General features: G+C 37.2%; 1 protein-coding gene across 1 annotated transcript in view; it reads right to left on the bottom strand.

Moving 5' to 3' along the window:
* Positions 1-2071: 2071 nt before the first annotated feature.
* Positions 2072-24462, bottom strand: part of HSF5 (heat shock transcription factor 5) — a 44353-nt gene continuing 21962 nt past the window's right edge. Inside the window, exons 5-6 of the mRNA XM_044250506.1 lie at positions 22793-22970; positions 2072-2142 (exon numbers count right to left, since the gene is read on the bottom strand). Coding sequence (XP_044106441.1) covers positions 2072-2142; positions 22793-22970 — 249 coding nt within the window. The remainder of the gene's footprint in view (positions 2143-22792; positions 22971-24462) is intronic.

Here is a 24462-nt window from a genome sequence, read left to right as displayed (position 1 = left end):
GGCTAATTCACACAAAGATTTTATCTTTTGCCATTTTCCCCAAGTCAGTGATGATAGCTTTAGTTGATAGGTAGCAGGCATGTGAGCAAAGCAGGAGATCCAGCTCCTTGGTCTGTTGTATTCGTATATAAAAAAGTTTGGGAAGCTGATAAAGGTATTTCATTAATTAAGCTTTAAACCACTGAAACCAAATCCATGCCAAGGTTTCTGCTTGACACATGTTCCTCAAAAGATATTATTTCTTTCAACATACAAAAAGCTAAAAAGGCATATTAAGGGAAGGAATGTCTCCTATACAGTTTATCAGCTTCTCAACATGACAGAGAAAAGGCAAAGTTCCTTCATTTGGAAATTGGGTCTCCTCTTCACATACTCTGCCAAAATACATAGGCCAAAAGATGGAGGAGTCTTGATAATTTGTTCATCTTTTAAACCTTGCTAATAAAGATGAGTAAATGCCCATCACATGGACATCAACTAGTCTAATCAGATGGACCAAACAGGTCACTTTTCAGAATCTACTTTCATATCTAAACTGAGTCACTGCATACCAATACAAAACTCATCCATTTTGGAAAAACTACTATCTCTGTAACATTTCTATGGTTTGACATCATTGGGAAGGTGCAATGCAATTTAAGAACGAATTGTTACACCCACGAAGAGTAGCATAGTATTTATGTCATATCACTAAGTGCCTTTTCTTTTTAATTAGTTTCATATTACTAGGCTTTCCTTTTGTCCCTGCAATTCTTATTAGGACAACTGAAACAGAATCCGATAAGGAAGTTCTAGCCAGTTTAAAAGACTTTAAAATCAGACAGTTTCTTGCTGTCATTGGATGAGCAAGTGAGGGATCAACCACAGAAAGTGGATACCCAAGATACCTCTCCTAAAAACCGGTCTCACAGTCCTACTATTTGAATTTAGAATCCTACAGAGGGGATAAAATAAAAATGTTATGGTCTATCCCACTATCTAAAATTCTCTCAGAAGCTTAAACCAGACATAAAGTATTAAGAATGTCAGAGGTATACAGTTTCTGTTAAATGACTACTAATCAGTTTTTCCCAAAATTTGCACACAATATCTCATATAGATGAGAATTTATATGTACTTAATATAAAAAGCTAATGCAAAAAAACAGTGTTAAATCTCTTACTGTTTTTGTTCACACATTTCCCCTTCAAAATAAATATCTTACACATGCATCCTTTATCCTTCTATCCTGCAATATTAATAAAAATACAAAGCTTTACAACTTTAAAATCTACCAGCATTTATAAATATAATAAACAAATACTTTTCTTTAGAAGACACTTAAATAAGTGATATACAACAAAACCTTCTTACCATTTATGATAATGTATCATTAAAATTAAAGAAAGATATGAAAATAGAAGAATGCTCCCATTAATATAAAAGAATCAGGGGCTGTTAAGTGTGATGGATGGTCCAAGTCCGGACGCCTTGCTTTTGAAACAGAATGCTGGGTTAGGAAGTAAGAGCATTTCCTGGTTAATCACTTAGAAAATTAGCTCTTTCTCAGAGTTTCTTCCCTGGAATTCCTGACCCATTTAGACCTGTGATCTTGGTGACCTCACATGCCTTTGTTTCTCACACAATCTTCTCTAGAAGGATCACACTGTGACTTGAAACAGATAGACTGAGCTCCCCACTGGCGTTGTGCTGACTACAGTTTGATAGCGGCAAGATAGCAAAGCAGCACACACACAGATGATTCTCCAGCACAGAGATGCGGCAGCTATTAGATGCTTCTGGGCTGTAACAGAAGGCCAGGACTTTTCATTTGAAAGGGATCTGGGCAGCAAAAAGAAAAAAAAAAAAAAAAGGCTGCTTGATGTTTAGTAGTTTGTCAAGGTAAATAATCTGAAACAGCTGTAGTAAATACCAAAGTTCCAATTCTCCATTAACAAAATTCTCAATTAACAAAACAAAAATACTTTTTTTTTCCTTAACAGAACTGAAAAAATCCCAACAGTGTGTCATGTGCAAGGCTAGTCTGCCTCCAGCTAAGCTAGTGCACAATGTCACATTTGTCATCCGTTCCTCACTCTTTTAATTCTTCCTCCTTTGGAAAGTGCTCCTGCTTGCAGGCCACGTCCACCAGCAGATGAAGATCTAGAAAGAAAGAAGGTTTGTTTACTCACTCTTAGCCTCTTGGACTGGAGAGCTCGACAGGTAAGTCTTCAGACAAGAAGAACAAGTTGCTCATGTTTAAATGTAGAATTGGATCTAAAATTATACTATTCATCAGATTCTCAATTTTCGGTCATTCCTTATACCTCTAGAGCACACAGATGCAGCCCAGTTGTTAACCCAATGAGACCAACAAAGTGTACAGTTTATATCTTTTCAGTGATGTAGCTGCCTCTTTTCATTTCAACTGCCTTTTATTTTAAGTGAAAAATTAAGGAAAGGTGTCAAAGGGATCAAAGTGAAATATACACACACACAAAAATTCATTTCTTTTGATATGATAACAATGAGTGGGTGGATGGCTTGTGGGAATATGAAAAAGTCATGTCTTCAGAAATACAGTGTAAAATAAGTAATCACTGTTTTTCCAAAGTTGATTGACTCCATAAAATTTCCACTTACTGACAACACAGCTGCTCTCTTGTAGAAAAACCCATCTGAATTCTCTGTAAAAAAGAAACGTACCCTTCATGGAAGTAAGAGACAAAGAGAGTTGGTTCACCAAGAATGGAAAGAACCAAGGGCACCTAGGTGGAGCACTCGGTTAAGCATCCAACTCTTATTTTGGTTCAGGTTGTGATCTCTGGGTCGCTATCCAGGGCCCCGCCTTTGACTCTAAGCTCAGTGCAGTCTGCTTGGGTTTCTCTCTCCCTCTCCCGTTGCCCCATCCCTCCTAAAATAAATAAACAAATCTTAAAAAAGAAAAAAAAATGGAAAGAACTAAAAAGTGAACTCTTAGCTCAGGTAGTAGATTTTGTAAGACAAAAAACTAAGATCATGTATAGAAGTAGAGCTAAAGTACCTGAGTAACATAGGCAGAAGTAAAAAGACCCTAATGTGGCTTCAGACCCAAGCTAATTAGTTTGCAGCTTCTAGAGCAACATACATACTTCTGGTTTATAACTTCTAGACCAGGGAACCCTTTTAGGTTTGTTTTGAAGCTTACAATATTGCTCTAGTAGCCCTTCGGAATTAAACTAAACTATACAGCATGAGTTCTTGATTTAATTCTAGATACAGACTTTTATCATTATATTTCTAGAACACAGCTTTTGTGGGATTGACCAACAGAGTAGGCAAGAGACCTAATTCGATAAAATAATTCTACTATTGTATTTGAGAGAATCCAGAAAGCATAAGGAATAGTAACTACTTTTGCCATACTTTGTAAAAGGAAAACCAGTCACTAGGGGCAGGTGAACTCATCTGGTGAACAACACTACAACCTATCCATAAAGAACAAGTGAGGGGCGCCTGGGTGGCTCAGTGGGTTAAGCCGCTGCCTTCGGCTCAGGTCATGATCTCAGGGTCCCGGGATCAAGTCCCTCATCAGGCTCCCTTCTCGGCAGGAAGCCTGCTTTTCCCTCTCCCTCTGCCTTCCTCTCTGCCTACTTGTGATCTCTCTCTCTGTGTCAAATAAATAAATAAAATTAAAAAAAATAAAAGGTTAATAAAGCCACTACAGATTTCACATGGGGAGGCAGACTGAAGAACAGCAGCAAAAAACTTTTTGTTTTTTTTTTAAGATTTTATTATATTGGTAAGTTCAAATCATGGACAAGAACACATCACAGACAGGCATGCTTGAAAAAGCAATAGCCCAGGGGCACCTGGGTGGCTCAGTTGGTTAAGCATCTGCCTTCCACTCAGGTCATGATCCCAGGGTCCTGGGATTCAGCCCTGCATCAGGCTCTCTGCTCAGTGGGGAGCCTACTTCTCCCTCTCCCTCTGCCTACTTGTGCTCTATCTCTCAAATATATAATATATAAGTAAAATCCTAAAACAACAACAACAACAACAACACACACACACACACACACACACACACACAATAGCCTGGGTGGCTGTATAACAGCCTCAGAATGAGTTATATAAATGAATGTGTACAACAAACTCTCTTACCCTTCATGACTGGCTTTAAATTAGCATTTGGCTCATGGCTTCCAATAACGGGCATCAAAACATAGTAGTTTTATCAAAGTGAGCTTCCTTCATTAACAAAGCAGCTGGTTAAGGAGTTAAGAGTATAGAGACCAATAAAAATACAAAAAGACATAGACTAGCTGGGTGGTACTAGATGTTTATATGACTTCATTTAGAAAGAGAAGCTTGCGTACTCATCCGAGAAGGTAAGTATTTGGGGATTACAGTAGCTCAGTTGGTTTGAGAGCTGAAAGGCCTTGAGGGAGAAGAGCATTGCATCTACTTGTTTGGGAATGTTAATTTTTACTGAGAGCACCCTCTAGGGTTTGGGGATTATTGTCTTAATGAAGTCTCATCCATAATCCAACAGCTACAAAATGGTAAGTCCTTTCTTTAGGAATGAACAGAACTTTGCTTGTAAACATTCACTTTCCCTTAACCAGAAAGTAAATACCCCATCAAAACAGAAATGGGTATTGGGGCGCCTGGGTGGCTCAGTGGGTTAAGCCGCTGCCTTCGGCTCGGGTCATGATCTCAGGGTCCTGGGATCGAGTCCCGCATCGGGCTCTCTGCTCAGCAGGGAGCCTGCTTCCCTCTCTCTCTCTCTGCCTGCCTCCGTCTACTTGTGATTTCTCTCTGTCAAATAAAAAAAAAAAAACAAAACAGAAATGGGTATAGATTTTTACCATAAGATCAATATTTGGGTATATCCAGTTTAGGGTGATACCATTACAGAAATTGGAGGAGCATGACTAAGCATTTCCTTAAGTTAATATGTGCTCAAAAAGCATACACACAGCATGGCAATGATTGTGATTGACAATCTCCTTCTAACAAAACACACATCTATTAAAATCAATATAATCTGGATAGTTAATCAACTTGAAGTCTCTTATTTGGAAGAAATTCTAAGAAAGCTTGAAGCGTGAGAAGATGCTTCTACTTAAGTCAGGAAGACGCATCACATTTTCAAAATAATTCAGTTACAGAAGGGCACTGAGAAGTTCTGGAATATAGGATGCCCTGTTCAATGAGATATTGAACAATATAATGATAGTCCAACAGATAATGTTAGAATCATAGTATTTCAGAATTTGGAGGGAAAGAAGTCTTTAGAAGCGATTTCATGAAATTATTTTTATCATAAATAATACATTGGGGAAGTTGAAACCCTATTGAGGGGAGATACTCATAATAATAATGACAGTTGAAATTGAAGTGATACTTTAGGAATTTCACATTTAGTTCCTATCATTATTACTTTAATCTTGGAGTTTAGTATCAAAATTTAAAACATTTGGTCATCTCTGAGAACTAAACTAAACATTAGTCAATTTTGAGCCTTCCTCAAAAGTACCTCCTTATCTCTTAAGGGCTTCTCTGGTCTTCAATGATCAGAAGCTAAGAACAACGACTTTCTAATATAGATTTCAATAGACTGAATGTTTATCTCCCTGAAATTCATAGGTTGAAACCTAACCCCAACGTGGTGGTGTTAGAAAGCTGCAATTTCTGGAGGTCACTAGGTCATGAGAGTGGAACCTTATGAATGATATTAGTGCCCTTGTAAAAGAGATCCCAGAGAACTCCCTCATCCCTTCTGCCATATGAGAGATAGCAGGAAGATGGCCATCTATGAACCAGAGGGCATGTTCTCACCAGACATTGAATTTACTGTGCCTTGATCTGAGGCTTCTCAGCCTCCAGAACTGTGAGAAATAAATTTCTGTTATTTATAATCTAGCCACTCTGTAGTGTTTCTGTTATAGCAACCTGAGTAGAAGAAGATAGAGTAGGCCAACTTTTTCTGTAAGGAACCAGATAGTAGGGACGCCTGGGTGGCTCAGTTGGTTAAGCGGCTGCCTTCAGCTCAGGTCATGATCCCAGCGTCCTGGGATCGAGTCCCACATCGGGCTCCTTGCTTGGCAGGGAGCCTGCTTCTCCCTCTGCCTCTGCCTGCCACTCTGTCTGCCTATGCTTGCTCTCGCTTCTCTCTCTATGACAAATAAATAAATAAAATCTTTAAAATAAAAAAATAAAAAAAAGAACTAGATAGTATATTAATATCTTAAGCTTTGGGGGCTATATTACAATTATCTGACTGTGCTGGTCTAGTGTAAAAGAAGTCACAGACAAAACATAAATGAATGGGTGTGGCTGTGTGTTCCAACTAAACTTTTTTTATTATAGACACTGAAACTAGAATTTCATATCATTTTTATGTGACATGAAATATTCTTCTTTTGATTTTCCTCCAGCTATGCTTAGCTTGCAGGCCATATAAAAACAGGCAGTGTGCTAGATTTGGTTCACAGGTCACAGTTTACTGACTTGTAGCACTCACTAGGGGCATAATTGAGAGAGTTAACCGAAACAGAATATTTCATCAAATAGAATATTGTTATAATAGTTGTAAAAAAAGTTATCTTTTCTTTCTTCAAAGAAAATACACAAATGGCCAAAAAGCATGTGAAGAGATGTTCAACATCACTAATCATTAGGGAAATGTAATCAAAACCACAATGAGTTAAATAAAGATTGCTAGGATTGCTAGGATGGCTATAACAATAATAATAATAGGAAAATAATAAGTGTTAATGAGGATATGGAAAAACAGGAACCCTTGTACATTGCTGTAGGGAATGTAAAATGGTGCAGCTGTTATGGAAAATAGTTTGGCCAATAGTTAAATGCAGAATTACGATATGATGCAACAATTCCACTCGTATGTGTATACCCAAAAGAGTTGTAAACAAATACTCAAATACATGTACACATATGTTCACAGCAGCACTATTCACAATAGCCAAAAGGTAGAAACAGCTCAAATGTTCATCAGCAGATGAATGGATAAATGAATTGTGGTATATACATACAATGTACTATTATTTCACCATAAAAAGAAAATTCTGATACAAATGGTACAATGTGGATGAACCTTGAAAACTTCATGCTAAGTGAAATAAGTCAGACACAAAAAGTCACATATTACATGATTTCACTTATATGAAATATCCCAGAAGAGATAGATCTATAGACAGAACACAGACTGGTAGCTGCCAAGGGAATGAAGGAAGAGGCAATAGAAATAACTGCTTAATGAATGTGAGGTTTTCTTTTGGATTGATGAAAATGTTTGGGAACTAGATAGAGGTACAGGTTGCACAACACTGTGAATATACTGTCACTGAACTTTGCACTTCAAAATGGTTAATTTTATGTTTTGTGAATTTTATCTAAAAATGTGTATTTTCCTATTAATGTGAAATGACCAAATTTGCCTGCCAGAGAAAGCAGAAAATAGCTACAAAAAGTAAAATTCACAGCCAAACATACCTGAGTTTTAAATGTCAGAGCATTAGCGAAATAACTCAATCAGATAAAGACAATTATCATATGATCTCCCTGATATGAGGAAATTGAGAGGCAACGTGGGTTTTTGGGGGGTAGGAAAGGAATAAATGAAATAAGATGGGATCAGGAGGGAGACAAACCATAAGAGACCCTTAATCTCACAAAACAAACTGAGGGTTGCTGCGGGGAGGGGGCTAGAGAGAGGGAGGTGGGGTTATGGACATTGGGGAAGGTATGTGCTATGGTGAGTGCTGTGAATTGTGTAAACCTGGCGATTCACAGACCTGTACCCCAGGGGCTAATAATACATTATATGTTAATAAAAAAAAATTATTAAAAATTTTTAAAATGTAAAAAAAATTTTAAAAAGTCAGTGCATAATGACAAGATATGAAATGGCATCTTAGTAAAACCTTTCCAGTTCTTGGTTCCAGAAGAATAAAACTGTGGGGGACACTACTCGTGTGTCCCTATCACACTAGCATTATACCAAGCCCAAGGCAGTTGTTCAGTAAGTACTTGTTAAAAGAAACCTGAGGGGTGGTTTGACTCCTTACATGTACTTAATGCCACTGAACTATATGCTTAAAAATGGTTAAGATGCGGTGCCTAAGTGGCTCAGTTGTTAAGCGTCTGCCTTCAGCTCAGGTCATGATCCCCAGGGTCCTGGGATGGAGCCCTGCATCGGGTTTCCTGCTCAGTGGGAAGCCGGATTCTCCCTCTCCCACTCCCACTTGTGTTCCCTCTCTCACTGTCTCTCTGTCAAATAAACAAATACAATCTTTTTTTTAAAAATGGTTAAGATGGTAAAATGTAGCTTATATCTATTTTACCACCATTTTTTTTTAAGATTGCTTTTTTCCCAAGCATTTTTTTTTTAAATAGATCAGTTAAGAGTGGGGAAAAAAGCAATTCATTCGCTCAACAAACACTGAGTGCCACAGCTAACCTCTCGTTGCTGAGGATAAAGCAATGAACAAAACAAAGTCCTTGCCCTCATGGAGCTAACCACCAAGAGGGGAGAAAAATAATCAATAGAAGATGTCAGGTAGTGATAAGTCCTACCAAAGAAAAACAAAAAGGGATAAAGAATAGAGATTGAGGGAGGGCAGGACATGGGGAATAGGGTGCTATTTCAAAGAACACAGTCAGGAAGATTTCTATGATGAGCTGGCATTTGAGTGGAGAACTGAATGAGATAAAGGAGCAAGCCGTGTAAATATCCAGGTGAACAGCAAGTGTGAAGGCAAGAATGTGCATGGTTTGCTCAAAGACTAGTGAAGAGATTGTTGTGGCTGGAACAGATGAGCAGGACCAAAGTGGTAGAAGATGAAGTCAGCACAGTTGCCAAGAGCCAAATCATTCAGCATCTTGCAGACCATAATAAGGATTTTTAGATTTTATTCTAAATGTGATGGAGAACCATTGGAAAAATTTAAACAAGGAAATAATTAACATTTTAAAAAGGATGACTCTATTGTGTGAAGGAAAGGCTTTAGGGGCCAACAACAGAGCAGGAAGACTGGTTAAGAAGCTACTGCAATCATCGAGGCAAGAGATGGTAGGGCTCGGACCGTGGTGAGAGTATGCGAGGGTGATGAGAAATGGTCGGATTCTGGGTCTCCGCTGATATTAAGCTGTTAGAATTTGCTAATGCGTAGGATGTGAGAGAATAAAGTCAAGATTTTTGGCTGACTAGAAGTATTATTTCCTAAAATAAGCAAAATTGGGGAAAGGATGGAATATTCTAAGTTTGGAACACCTATGGCATATCCAATCAAAAATGTAGCATAGGCAATAAGGTATGCAGGTCTGGAGTTCAGAGAAGATTGAGGCTAATGATATAAATTTAGGAGTCATCACTATAAAGATGATAATAAAAGCAATGAGACTGGGCGCCTGGGTGGCTCCGTGGGTTAAGCCGCTGCCTTCGGCTCAGGTCATGATCTCAGGGTCCTGGGATCGAGCCCCGCATTGGGCTCTCTGCTCAGCGGGGAGCCTGCTTCCTCCTCTCTCTCTCTCTGCCTCTCTGCCTACTTGTGATCTCTCTCTGTCAAATAAATAAAATAAAATCTTTAAAAAAAAAAAAAAAGCAATGAGACTGTTTGGGATTACCTAGAAACTGAAAGAGAAGAAAAGAGGTCCAAGAATTGAGCTCTGGGACTCATCAATAATTAAAAGTCAGTAAAAATAAAGAAGATTCAGTAAAAGAAACTACGGAGTGACTAGTACAGGTGCAGGTGAAGGAAAACCAGGAACAGGTGATACTGCAGAGGCCGAGCGAAGGAAGTACTTCAGGAGGTGTGAAGTGGTGTGTTCAAATGCCACAGGGGTCCAGGAAAGTGAGGACTGAGAACCGGGCAACTTCACAGTCAGTGTTAACCTTAACAAGAGCAGTTTCAACTGAGTAACAGGAATGAAAACCTGGGTGAGGAAAGGATATGTTTAAGGAGCTTCTCTCTAAGGGAAACACAAAAATGGAGTAAAAGCTGGATGGAGATACGAATGAAGGAAAGGTGAAATAATTTCTTTTTATCATAGAACTTACCATGGCATGTCTGTATGCTGATGGGAATTACTTTGCATAAAAGGTAAAAAGTGATTATTGAAGAGTAAAAGGGGATGACTGTAAGTGCTAGGTCCGTAAGTACATGGGATTCTGTACACGAATGGAAGGACAGGCCCTCTTCCATGGTAACAAGGGGAAAGGCAGACCATAGCATTACAACGGGAGATAGACTGATAGATTTGTTGGTGGGAAAATATGAAAGTTCTCTTGTATCGGCTTCCATTTTCTCAGTAAGAAACAAGGTTACAGCTGGGAATGAAAAGAGGAGGGTGTTGGAAGTGAGAGCAGAGATTACATGGTAGATGATATGGCTTTGGAAAATGGAGAGTATACTATGGAAAAACAGGATGCTGGCTACACTGGGAACCCACATGAATTTGAAGTGACACCAGTCATTTGAAAGGTACTTAATAGTAATAAACATAATGATAGGTATGAAATCATATGAAAATGATAATTATTGCTAAAATTCCATTGCTACCATGTACTGACTAGTTACTATGTACCAGGCACTATACCAGGCTGGTTATGTTTTACATTGTCATTATCTTCATTTTATAGGTGATGTGACTGAGGCTCAGTAAGGCAAATATGTCCAAGATTACCACGGTAAATGCTTCCAGATTTTAATTTAGAATTTTTATTTAGGAGTGCCTAGTGGCTCAGTCAATTAAATGTCTGCCTGTGGCTCAGGTCATGAACCCAGGGTCCTGGGATGGAGCCCCGCACCAGCCTCCCTGCTCAGCAGAGAGTCTGCTTTTCCTTTTCCCTCTGCCCCTCCCCCTCATTCATGCTCTCTCTCAGAATAAATAATAAATTTAAAAAAATTTAAACAATTTTTATTTAATTTGGGTTTTAATTTTAATATAGGTTTTTCTAAAACCAAAAGCCTTCTTCCTGTCAACTATGCCATACTGCCTTGAGTAAATAGTATATAACTCTTACACGGACTTTGATTAAGGTCTTCTAATCCCACAGAACCCTATATACAGCCATGTATACAGCTATTTCATGGACCATTAGGTTAACTTCTATCAAAGTAAAATAATTTTATACTTCATGAATTGTATTTATGTATGCATTCTCATTACAAAAGCTAACTTTTTAGCAAAGAGGTTCTAGTTTAAATATAAGTTATTTTACTCCTTGCCCCTAATAAAATGGAAATGTGATCAGATGACCTAATAATGCCAGTATGTCACAACTCTTCTATTTCCCAGCAGGAAGCCAAGGTCAATTAAGACTCAGCTGTCGACATCACTGACCAAAGGATAAGATTTTACTTAGGGGGGAAAAAAAACCAACATGAAGAGTTAATAAGGATAATTAATGTATTAATTACTTAATCAGTTACACTTATAACCATAATAGTGAAAGAGATGAAATTATTATTTTAACATCAGGTACCAGAATTCCTCATGGGGAGGTAACTGTCTTTGTAGAGACTATATCTTGTCAGATTGTTTTGGGTGGGGAAGATAAGGCCTCAAAGACATTAGGAAATAGATGAAATGCTTAACTTCTCTCCTTAAGTAAGAAAAAAAATAAAAAACAGAGAAGGTATAGCGCCAGTACAAGGAAAGACGACAAGGCAAAGGCCGTAGTGATTAGTGACAAGGAAAGGTGAAAAAGTGGTAAAGTGACTGAAGGTCTTTTTTTTTTTTAAGATTTTATTTATTTATTTGACAGAGAGAGATCACAAGTAGGCAGAGAGGCAGGCAGAGAGAGAGAAGGGGGGGGGGATGCAGGCTCCCTGCTGAGCCGAGAGCACAATATAGGACTAGATCCCAGGACCCTGAGATCATGACCTGAGCCGAAGGCAGAGGCTTAACCCACTGAGCCACCCTGGCAACCCACTGAGCCACGCAGGCACCCCACTGAAGGCCTTTTAAAAAGAAAGTTGGAGGGGCACCTGGGTGGCTTGGTCGGTTAAGCAACCGACTCTTGATTTCAGCTCTTAGGGTCGTAAGACTTGTTGTACTTGTCATACTCCAAGCTCAGGACAGTTTGCTTGTCCCTCTCCCTCTGCTCCTTACCCCACTTGCTCTCATGCTCTCTCTCTCAAATAAATAAAATATTTTAAAAAATTTTTAAAATAAAAAGAAAGATGGACAACATTCCATTTAAAATTATTGGCAGTATTCTAAATGCAAACCCTTTCTACCATCCTTCAGAAAAGTATTGAACACATACAAATGCCTAATACAAAGGCCCAGGGGAAGGTAGAAATCAAAGGAAGAGGGATAAGTTCTACATCTGGTTACAGCATGGAGAAGACAGCAGAGAAGTGTTGTAAGAAGTGGGAAATGGATGAATTGAAATTAAACAAACAGAAATTTTAAACACCACTGTAAGCCCTAGAAATTCTACAAAATCTTGGAAAAGCATTTTAGGTGTGGGATAAGGTTAGCTTGAGTCAATCATATCTAAACCTCCAAAGTCAGATTAATAACTGGGATGTGGGGGTGCCTCATGGTGTAGTCAGTTTAATGTCCAACTCTTGGTTTCAGCTCAGGTCGGGCTCAGCCCTCAGCATTCTCTTTCCTCCTTCCTCTGCCCCTCCCCACTGCACGCTTTCTCTCTCTCCCAAATAAATAAATCCTAAAAAAAGGGGGAGTGTAAATATTTTTTCAAAATATTCTTAAAATTTCCCATTCCAATTATTTTAATGCTTTTAAACTTATACTATAGGAACACTTTAAAATATTTAAACACTTTTAAATATTTTTTTTAAATTTAAAAAATCTAGAAAAATACAAAAAGGGAGTGAAAATTTCCCATAATCCCACTATTGTGTATACTCATACAGAAACCAAAAGGTAAAAAAGTACCTTTCTACACTTCCAATTCTACTTTCCCAGAGGTAACCACTGTTACATCAATCACTTTTATCATATACTTCCATATTTTTTCTATAATTATATAGTATGTACTTATGGCTGTCCCAGACATACTGTGCTACAAAACTTGCTTCATCCACTTAACATATCATGAACACTTACTATCTTTTTGAGTAACAACATATCAAGTTATTTTATATTCTTAAGTGGTTGCATAGCATTTCATTACATTAATTTTTCATATCTAGGTCCCTCTTGTCAGGCACTTATGCTTTTTCCAAATTTTTGCTATCATAAATGATACAACAATGAACTCTGTAGGAGAGATTCCTGACAGCGGAATTCTTAAATCAAAGCATATGAGCATTTTAATTATTTACAGATAATGACTAAGCCCTCCAAAAGGCTATACAAATTTACATTCCAGTTATAGTATAGGAGAGGTTCCTTTTCTCCTAAAATTTTATCAAACCTGGATATTAGGAACAGCTTAAGTTTTGCCAATCAAACTGCCAAAAAAACCCACAAACAAACAACTTTTGGGCTGATTTAATTTGTATTTCTCTACTGATTTCTCTGAGCGGTTCAACATCATTCTATATGCATATTGGTCACTGGTTCTTCTGACGAGCACATGATTAGTATCATTTTATTTACTTTTATTGGGTTGCCTTTTTCTTATTGGTTTGTAGAAGCTTTTATGTATTACTAATACAATGTTTTATATTTTATTGTAAATATTTTCTTAGTCCATACAAAAGAGACTTCTAGTTATCTCCTACTAAGTATTCTTCCCTTAAAAATCATGGTGGTGTTTAAACGGGCAGGTAGTCCCCAGCTAAAGACTACATTTCCAAGCTTCCCTGCAGCTAGTTTGACCGTGTGACTAAGTTCTAGTCAAACTGGTGTGAGCAGAAGCGATGATTATGCTCATAAAAGGAAAGGATATTTATAGCAGGATGCTGGCTGACATACTGATAGAGTGGTGAGCTGTTTTTAACCACGCAATACCTAAGGGGTACCAGAGACAGTGCCACATCAGCTCTCAACAGCGTACTCTCAGACTGTATCAGACTGAGAACAACAAGCTTCTGAACTGTTTAAGCTACTGGTTTTTTTGTTCTGTTTGTTACAGTAGCCTAACTTACATGTGGGCTAACACGGAATTTAGAATCTAGAAGTGAGTGCTGCTATTATTCAAATTAAAATACACCGTATTGGCTTAGTAGTCAGAGAGCAAGTAATTAAGACACAGCAGGTTAGAATGCCAATGATCTTTGTAACCCATATCACAACATCTGATAAAATTGTTGCTGCGATAGCCCTGGAAGGCAGACCACACACCAAAAGAGCATGCAACCATAGGAGGAAAGGCTGACAAAATTTACCGTGTGCTCACTGTTTCTTGACACATTCAGCAAAGCCCTAAAATAAGAGATGAACTTGGACTAGAGGTAGCCAGAGGAGAGCAAGCAGAGATGGAAGGGAATGATTCTCTGCCTGTGGTTGATAACTTATTGTCTAGAGTTCAATAATTTGGATTATGCACCCCATTGCTTCATTATCCCAACCTGAAATAGTGGTAAGAGCTCCTCAAGCTTTTCTCAAGTGCTACTGATAGATAATGGGAGAAAGCTCTATGGCAAAGATCAGATTAAGGATGTTATCTTTCCAATGAAACCCATTCTTTTAGATGATCTCAATACAGGTTCCATTAGGTTGAATGAAAGGGATGGGCTAAGTATAGACAGTAAATCAAATTCCAGACTTGTCAGGCTTAAAATCTACCTAAATGAGATCCCTGTTATAACTCACATCTGGAATGACCAAAAGCAAACAAAGCAGTAGTCTTTTTTTTTTTTTTTTAAAGAATTGAAATGCCAGATAAATAACAAGCCTGGCCTGCTTGTATGATGTGTGACTGTTCAGCCTCTAATGTAATCCTCTGACCTTTTAGATCCACTCTAGCAAAAAGTAGGCAGCAAAAAATGGATTGCTCCATAGAAATGTATATTCCAGAGGTATTTGGCTTGCTCAGTCTGTAGAGCAGATGCCTCTTTTTTTTTTTTTTTTTTCCTGGCGGGGGAGCAGATGCCTCTTGATCTTACGGTTGTGAGTTCGAATCCCACATTGGATATAAAGATTACTTTAAAAAATAAAATGTTTTAAAAAAAAGTGAAAAAAAGAAATGTATATTCCCCAAGGACCACATCAGCATAATGATTTGTATATAACAATAATGTGCTCCTTTATCCTGTAGAATACTACAGAGTAGTATTCTGTCGTTGTATGGATATACTGTAATTTATACGTAATTCATAAATTGTGGTGCATGTATCTTTAACTATATTCTTAAGAAAATGCCAAATGGTTACACTATTTAATCCCACTAGCAATATCTGAACAGTTCTAGCTGTCTCATCAGCACTTAGCATGGTCATGCTTTTTTTCTTTAAAAATTTTAGGCATTCTAATGGGTGTGTAGTGATATCATTATAGTTTTAATCTGACTTTCTTAATGATTAATCATGTTACATTTCTTCGTGTGTTTATTGGCCACTTGTATATCTTTTGTGAAACGTCTCTTCATACATTCCCCCATTTTTTTTTAAGATTTTTATTTATTTATTTGACAGACAGAGAGAGATCACAAGTAGGCAGATAGCAGGCAGAGAGAGAGGGGGAAGCAGGCTCCCCGCTGAGCAGAGAGCCCAATGTGGGGCTCGATCCCAGGACCCTGAGATCATGACCTGAGCTGAAGGCAGAGGCTTAAACCACTGAGCCACCCAGGCGCCCCCAGTCCCCATTTTTTAGTTGCATTATAAGAGTTCTTTTTACAGGGGTACCTGGGTGGCTCAGTGGATTGGGCCTCTGCCTTCAGCTCAGGTCATGATCTCAGGGTTCTGGGATTAAGCCCCATGTTGGGCTCTCTGCTCAGCAGGAGCCTGCTTCACTCTCTCTCTCTGTCTGCCTCTGCCTACTTGTGATCTTTGTCAAATAAATAAATAAAATCTTTTTAAAAAAGAGTTCTTTTTATGTTCTAAGTATGTCCTTTGTTTTGACATGTGTGTTGTCAATATTTTCTCTTAGACTCTGGCTTGCCTTTTCATTTTCTTAATGGTGACTCTCAAGGAGCAAAAGTTTAATATTTTGATGAAATCCAATTTATTAATTTTTTCTTTATTAATCATGCTTTTTGTGTTCCAAGACCACTTTGTCCACTCCAAAGTAGCAAAGCTTTTCCTCTTTTTTTTTTCCAAGAAGTTTTCCAAGAAGCGTTAGAAGTTTGAGTTTTATATTTAGGTCCGTAATTCATTTTAAGTTAATTTTTATTTAAGGTGTGAGGTATGGGTCAATACTAATTTTTGTTGAAAAGACTTTTCCTTTCTCCACTACATTGCCTTGGCACCACAGTTAAAAATCAACTGACCACATATGTATGGATCTATTTCTGGACCCTTGTGTCATTCATCTATATGCCTATCTTTTCACAAATATCAAACTATTTTAATTATTATAGCTTTCTGCTAAGTCTTGAAATCAGTAAAATCTCCTCTAACCTTTTGTTTTTGAAGATTGCTTTGGTAATTCTCTGATCTTTGCATTTCCTTTTAAATTTTAGAATCAGCTTGTAATTAAAAAAAAAATCCACTGGAATTTTTATTGGGATTGCACTGAGTTCACAGATGAATTTGGAAAGAACCCTCATTTTAAGAAAATTGGATCTTCTTATACATGAATATGGCATATATTTCCATTCATATCTTCTTTAATTTCTTTCAATGTAGAGGTCTTGAACATCTTTTGTTCAACTTATTTCTAGGTATCTTATGATTTTGGTCTTATCGTTTTTATTTCATTTTCCAATTGTGTGCTGCTAGATTGGAGAAATACAGTTGATTTTTGTGTATCAATCTTATGTCCTACAACCTTGCTAAATTCATTTATTTGTTCTAGCAGTTGTTTTGTAAATTCCCTAGATTTTCTTCAGATGAGCAGTCATACCATCTGCAAATACTTTTACTTCTTTCTTTTCAATCTTTATGCCTTTTCTTTCTTTTTCTTACCTACTGCAATGGTAGACCCACCAAGACAATACTGTATTACATGTGGTGAAAGTGGGTGTCCTTGCCTTGTTCCCAGTCTCTAATGTATATAGTAGTCTCTCACCATTAACCATGATCTTTGTTATACATATTTTAGAGATGTTATTTATCAGTTTGAGAAATTTTCCACTATTCCTACTTTGTTGAGGGTTTTACTATGAACAAGTACTGAATTTTTTCAAGTGCATTCCCTACATCTATTGAGATCATCAGAAAGTTTTTCTCCTTTATTCTGTAATATAACAAGTAACATTGTTTAACATTTGAAAATCAATCAAGCCTTGCGTTCCTGAGACAACCTCTATTTGGTTGTGGAGTATTATCCTTTTTAAATATTGTTGGACTCAATCTGCTAATATTTTGATAGTGATTTTTACATCTATTTTCATGAGGATTCTTACTTTAAGAAAAGTCTTTGATAACCAGTTCAACTTCTTGAATAGATATAGGGCTATTTACCTGGCTCTTGGGTGAATTCTGTTAAGTTGTATTCTTCTAAATATTTAACTGTGTTGTAAATTAATATAAGACTGTCCCCTGTATTCTTTTGTTATCCTGTCAATATCCATAAATTCTGAGGTGGATATCTCTCTTTCATTCTTGATAGTTGTGATTTGGGTTTTCTTTTTTCTTGATCAGTTTAGCTAGAGGTTTGCCAATTTTGTTGATCTTTTCAAAGAGTCAGTTTTATATTTGTTAATGTTCTCAACTATTTTCTATTTCACTGATTTCTATTCTTATTTTTAGTATATCCTTCCTCATGTTTACTTTGGTTTACTTTCCTTTTTTTTTTCTAGCTTCTTATAGCAATACTTCGGGTCATTGATTTTAGATCTTACTTCTTTTCTAATACTACCATTTAAAGCTACACATTTTAGGGCACATGGGTGGCTCACAGTCACTTAAGCATCCAGCCCTTGGTTTTGGCTCAGATCATGATCTCATGGGTTATGGTCTCATGTGTTGTAAGATCAAGCCGCACCTCTGGCCCCACTCATACATGCACTCTCTCTCTCTTTAAAATAAATAAATCTTTTAAAAATAAAAATAAAAAATAATAACAAAGCTACATATTTCATGCTAACATTGTTTAAATGCATCTCACAAACTGATGTGTTTTCATTATCACTCAATTCCAAATATTTTCTAATTTTTCTTGAGATTTTGTCTTTGAGTTATGAATTATTTAGAGTATATCATTGTATTTCCAAATACTGGAAGTCTTCCTTGTTACTTCATTGTCACTATTTCTTTTTAAGATAGATTTATTCATCTTAGAGAGAGAGAAAGAAAGCATGAGCAGGAGAGGGAAGGGGGAGAGAGAATCTCAAGCAGACTCTGCACTGAGTGCAGAGCCTGATGCAGGGCTCGATCTCAAGACCCCAAGATCACAACCTGAGCTAAAACCAAGAGTCAGACACTTAACTGACTGTGCCACCCGGACACCCAATTATCACTGATTCTAATTTAATTCTGTTGTATTCAGAGAATACTCTTTGTATGATTTTAATTCTTATAAATTTATTAAGACTTGTTTTATGGCCCAATATAAAACCTATCTTGGTGAATGTACCATGTGCACTCAAAAATACATATTCTGTAGTTTTGGGATACAGTGTTCTATAAATGCCAATTAGATCAAGATGGCTGATTATGTTGTTGAGATGTCCTATGTCTTTACTAATATTTTGTCTAGTTATTCTGTCAATTACCTAGATAGTATGTTAAAATATCCTACTCTAGGGATGTGTGGGTGGCTCAGTCAGTTGAGCCAACTCTTGATTTTGGCTCAGGTCATGATCTCATGGCTCATCAGACTGGACTCTATGCCTAGTGGGGAGTCTGTTTGAAGATTCTCTCCCTCTGTCCCTCCCTCCACATGTATGTGCATATGATCTCTCTAAAATAAATAAATAAACCTTCAAAAATATATACTACTATATTAAGGAATTGCCTATTTCTCTTTTTGTTAATTTTTACTTCATATATTTTAAAGCCCTTATTACACAAAAATACATTTGTAATTGATATGCTTCCATGATGAACTGTTCACCATTATGACACAGACCCTTTATAATGCTCTGTCTTAAAGTCTGTTTCTATCTGGGCGCCTGGGTGGCTCAGTGGGTTAAGCCTCTGCCTTCGACTCAGGTCATGATCCCAGGGTCCTGGGATCGAGCCCCGCATTGGGCTTCCCTTCCTCTCTCTCTACTTGCCTCCCTGCCTACTTGTGATCTCTCTCTGTCAAATAAATAAATAAAAATCTTTTAAAAAAAAAGTCTGTTTTATCAATATTTAAAAATATCCATTGCAGTCTTTCATACTTCCTTTTTGCATGTTATATCTTTTCCCATCCACTTACTTTCAAGCTACATGTCTCCTATAGCCAGCCTATTGTAGGAGTTTGCTCTTTTATCCATTCTAGCAATTTCTGCCTTTGAATTAAAATTTTTAAGACCATTTACATATAATCATTGCAGTGGTGAAATCTGGATCCACCATTTTATTATTTGTTCTCTGTGTTATTTTCCTTCCCTTTTTCCCCTTTCCTGCCTTCCTTTGGATTATTTCTATTTTGTTGGTGATCACCCTAAAAGCTACAGTATGTACTCTTGATTCATCAAAGCCCATACTAATCAATACCTCCTCCTGCCTGAAGAACACCCTGTAGAAGTTCCTTTAGTGCTGATCTGTTGTGGCACATGCTCTCAATTTTGTGTTTATCTAAAAATGTTTTCAGGGTGCCTAGGTGGCTCAGTGGGTTAAAGCCTCTGCCTTCGGCTCAGGTCATGATCCCAGGGTCCTGGGATCAAGTCCTGCATTGGGCTCTCTGCTCAGCAGGGAGCCTGCTTTCCCCCTCTCTCTCTGCCTGCCTCTCTGCCTGCTGGTCATCTCTGTCTGTCAAATAAAAAAATAAAATCTTTAAAAATAAAAAAATAAAACTGTTTTCATCATCTTGCCTTCATTTTTGAAGGATTATTTTTTTAACTGGGTAAAGACTTCTAGGATTGCCATTTTCTTTCCTTATAGTAAAAAACGTGACTTTACCCTTTTCTGGTTTCCATTATTGCTGTTCAGAAAGAAGCTGTCAGTTTAATTCAAGTGTTGGCAAATTATGACCTCTGGGTAAAATTGGGCCCAGCACCTGTTTTTGTAAATACAGCTTTACTGGAACACCACCACAATCATTCACTTATGTATTGTCTATGGCTGGTTTTGTACAAGGGCAGAATTGAGAGGTTAAACAGATCACATGGTACTAGCGTAAAGACCTACAAACAGACCAATGGTCTAGACTAGAGAGGCCAGAAACAAATGCTCACTTATACAGTCAGATGATCTTCCAGTAAGATGCTAAGACCACTCAATGCGGAAAGGATAATCTCTCCAACAAAGGGTGTAGGAAAACTATATCCATGTGCAAAAAAATGGTGTTGCACCCTTATCTTCCATCATATTCAAAAATTAACTCAAAATGGGCTAAAGGCCTAAGTGTAAGACCTAAACTATAAAACTCCTGGAAGGAAACATAGAGGAAAAACTTCATGACATTGGTCTTGGCAATGATTTCTTGGATAGAACACCAAAAACACAGACAACAAGAGCAAACAACAAACAAACAAACAAACCCCCCCAAAAAACAAGTGGGACTACATGAAACTTAAATACTTTTAGGTATCCAAGGATCACTCAGCAGAGTGATTATGAGTAGAATGTTAGCTACATTAATAAATGTGTGACCTTATTCATTTCTTTTTGCAAACAGGTTACTTATCCTCTCCACGCCTAATTTTCCCAATCTTTAAAATGATGACAATATCACATTCAATGTTTTTTATGGCATAAAAATGGGTATGCAGCAAATATTAGTTCCTGTCCCTTTCTAAATTGCCTTCAGTCTATGCTGTTGTCTTTAACATTTTCAATGGTGAGAAATTTTAATGTTTCATCATGGATTGGACCATATATTCAAATAAAAGTGACTATACAAGCTAAGTTTAATAAATATGATGAGTAATCTAAAAAGTGTTTTGCAGAAACACTAAAACTAACACACTTTCATCTAAAAAGTGTTTTGCAGAAAGAACCCTATAAGTCTGAGTAAGATCTTGATCATATCACTATCAGTTTACCTTTTGGAGAATTTCTCAGAGAAGTTCTCAATATTTTCCAATTTTTATAGGCTAAAACGTTTGTCCGACCTGATTAATGCTACCTGAATTGCATGCTTCTGTCATGCATACAGTGTGAGAATATTAAAGTTGGCCACTGGAGACTTTGATGACTTGTTTTTGAATCATATAAAGAAACATGTTTTATTATATGCTACTGTCTTCTTTAAAAATGGTTTTGTCCAGTTACCTTGGGAACAGGAGAACAGGGGCAACTGGGTGGCTCAGTAGGTTGAGTGTCTGACTCTTGATTTAGGCTCAGGTCATGATCTCAGGATCATGAGATTGAGCCCTGCACCAGGCTCCATGCTGAGTATAGAGCATGCTTAAGATTCTCTCCCTCTGGTGTGCATGGCTGGAGCAGTCAGTTAAGGGTCTGACTCTTGGTTTCTGTTCAGGTCATAATCTTGGGGTGGTGAGATGAAGCCCTGTGTTGGGTTCTGTGCTCAGCAGGGAGTCTTCTTGAGACTCTCCCTCTTCCTCTTGCTCATGCTCCCTCTCTCTTTAAAATAAATAAATTTTTTAAAAGATCTTATTTATTTATTTGACAGAGAGAGACACAACAAGAGAGGGAACACAAGCAAGGGGAGTGGGAGAGGAAGAAGAACACTTCCTGCTGAGCAGGGAGCCCAATGCAGTGCTTGATCCCAGGACCCTGGGATCATGACCTGAGCTGAAGGCAGATGCTTAATGACTGAGCCACCCCCAAAATAAATAAATCTTAAAAAAAAATTCCCCTCTTTTCCTTCTGTCCCTCCTACCACTACCCACGTGCACTCTCTCTCACTCTCTCTAATAAGTAAATAAATAAATAAATAATAGGAGAAACAACTCTATGGGGGCATCTGGGTGGCTCAGTGGGTTGGGCCTCTGCATTTGGCTCAGGCCACCGTCTCAGGGTCCTGGGATCAAGCCCTGCATCAGGCTCTCTGCTCAGCAGGGAGCCTGCTTCTCGCTCTCTCTCTGCCCCCCTTTCTGCTACTTGTGATTTCTCTCTCTGTTAAATAAATAAATAAAGTCTTAAATTTTAAAAAAAGGAAACAACTCTATGTGCCTAAAACCATCATTAATTCTAGATTCCTATAAACCACAAGAAAAACAATACCACTGATTAAAGAAGTTATACTTCATATTATCTTTATAATGTGCTTGGGATAATGTCATTAATGACCATCTAATTCTTTTCTGCCACAGTTTGAGCATATCCCCTCTTGTCCTACATTCTGTTAGTAAGAAAATAAGTACATTAATAATGATAAAGTCTTTGGCACTTGAAGCAGCTGTTAAGTCACTCTTCATCCTTGCCACCTGCAAGTTGAATAACTTATTTTCCTTTGCTTTTACTTAATATGTTCTATCTCTTGGAAAGCTCAAATTTGCAATAGTAGGAAAATACATACATGCAATACTAGGAAAATAACTTTTACACACTTTTCAAGGATAATTAAGAAAACACATAGACTTAGAATTACAGTTACATAAAAAAGAAATGTGGTAAGTATAATATAATTAGGAATAAAAATGAAGACTCAGAAAAAAATTGTCATTCATATATTAATTCCATACCATCGTTCTAATTCTAGTATTCTAGAGCACAATAATCCTTACCAGGGGACTTTCCTTGCTGTGAGTTGCTTCTTCGCTCTCTGTATCTGGCTGGAGTAGATAAACCTGCGTCTTTACTTGGCTTGCTAGCAGGCCCCACTTCTGAAATAAGGAATCCCATCTGTTCTGAAGGCAAGATATTCTCAGGTGGACTGGTCTGGCATTTTATACTGGCATCCACCTAAAATATGAAACCCACTCATTATTCTGTATTTATCCCAAATATCTACTAAAAGTTAAGATATTTTTTCAGAGGAGTTCTAATATTGAAACATGATCCAACAAACATATCTATAAAAGGCTTTTCATTCTTATGAGTGATATCACCTTTGATTTTTTTTGAACTAATCTGAATATTCAGTAGTAGGATATATATTTTCCCATGTACAAAGCATTGAAATGTATATGGAGTTAAAACATTTACTTAGGGTCAGAAGATTAACCATGAAGCTTGTTGTTGTTGTTTTGGTAAAATTCACAAACCCATACAGATTTACAATTGGTTGAGACCATATACAAACATATACAGATTTACAATTGGTTAAGACCACTCACTATCTTTCTCCACTCTAGTATCCCTTCCATCAGATTTCCACTCCCATTGGTAATACTAAAATGGTCACTGGCAAAATCCTGTTGGATGATGTCAGTGGAGCTGAGGACACTTTATTCTACTAATTTTGTATTCTTTGTCTTAAAGAGACCCTCAAAATTGTGTAAGCTTCCGCCCCTAAAAAGATCTAGATCTTTTCTGTTTATGAGATATAAGTAGGGAGTTCCTAAATTTTCTCTGAAATGCAAATTCCTTCCCCAAGGTGACCAACTTCTGAAATACTCTTATTTCTTCGAATTCATTTTAAATAAAACTATATAATGAAATAAAGCTAAAAGTTAAAAACAGCTTTTAAAAGCTCTGATGTTCAAACATTTTTTAAAGATCTTGAAAGTAATTATGTGAATGTGATTTTAAGGTATGAAATCTAATACTTTGGATGTGACTATGAAGGAACAAAGAGAAATTTTCTTTTCTTTCCACAATCCTATCTGAAACACAATGGGCCTATCTTTGGTCTACAGAATTTATAGTACTATTTTTTTTAATTTTTTTAAATTTTTTTATAAACATATAATATATTTTTATCCCCCGGGGTACAGGTCTGTGAATCGCCAGGTTTACACACTTCACAGCACTCACCATAGCACATACCCTCCCCAATATCCATAACCCCACCCCCCTTCTCCCAGTATAGTACTATTTTAACACATGATATACTGGGCCTCAACAGTTGGGCTCAAAAAAGGACAATAAGTTGATAGATACCTTAAGACAGATATATCTAAAATTAGAGCTAAAAAAGAATGCATTAAAAAAAATACAACTGTTGGGCAACCCCTTCAGGTCCCCTCCGTCCTTGGGAGCTTTGAACTATCACATTGCTATCACTCAGTAGACTTTGCTTTGCTATCCAACAACAACAACAACAACAACAAAAACCACAACTATCAAGAAGTTATCTTGGGAATCTAAAAGTGATGATATATTCAGTCCCATTAAAGAAAAAAAAACCCAATATTTAAAAAATATATATGTGTGTGCATATATACACACACATTTACAGATGTGTATATGTGTATATATATACACATACATACATAAACATGGCTAAGATCAA

This window comes from Neovison vison, chromosome 5 (genome assembly GCF_020171115.1).
Source record: "Neovison vison isolate M4711 chromosome 5, ASM_NN_V1, whole genome shotgun sequence".
Lineage (NCBI taxonomy): Eukaryota > Metazoa > Chordata > Mammalia > Carnivora > Mustelidae > Neogale > Neogale vison.
This window is presented reverse-complemented; position numbering and strand designations above follow the sequence as displayed.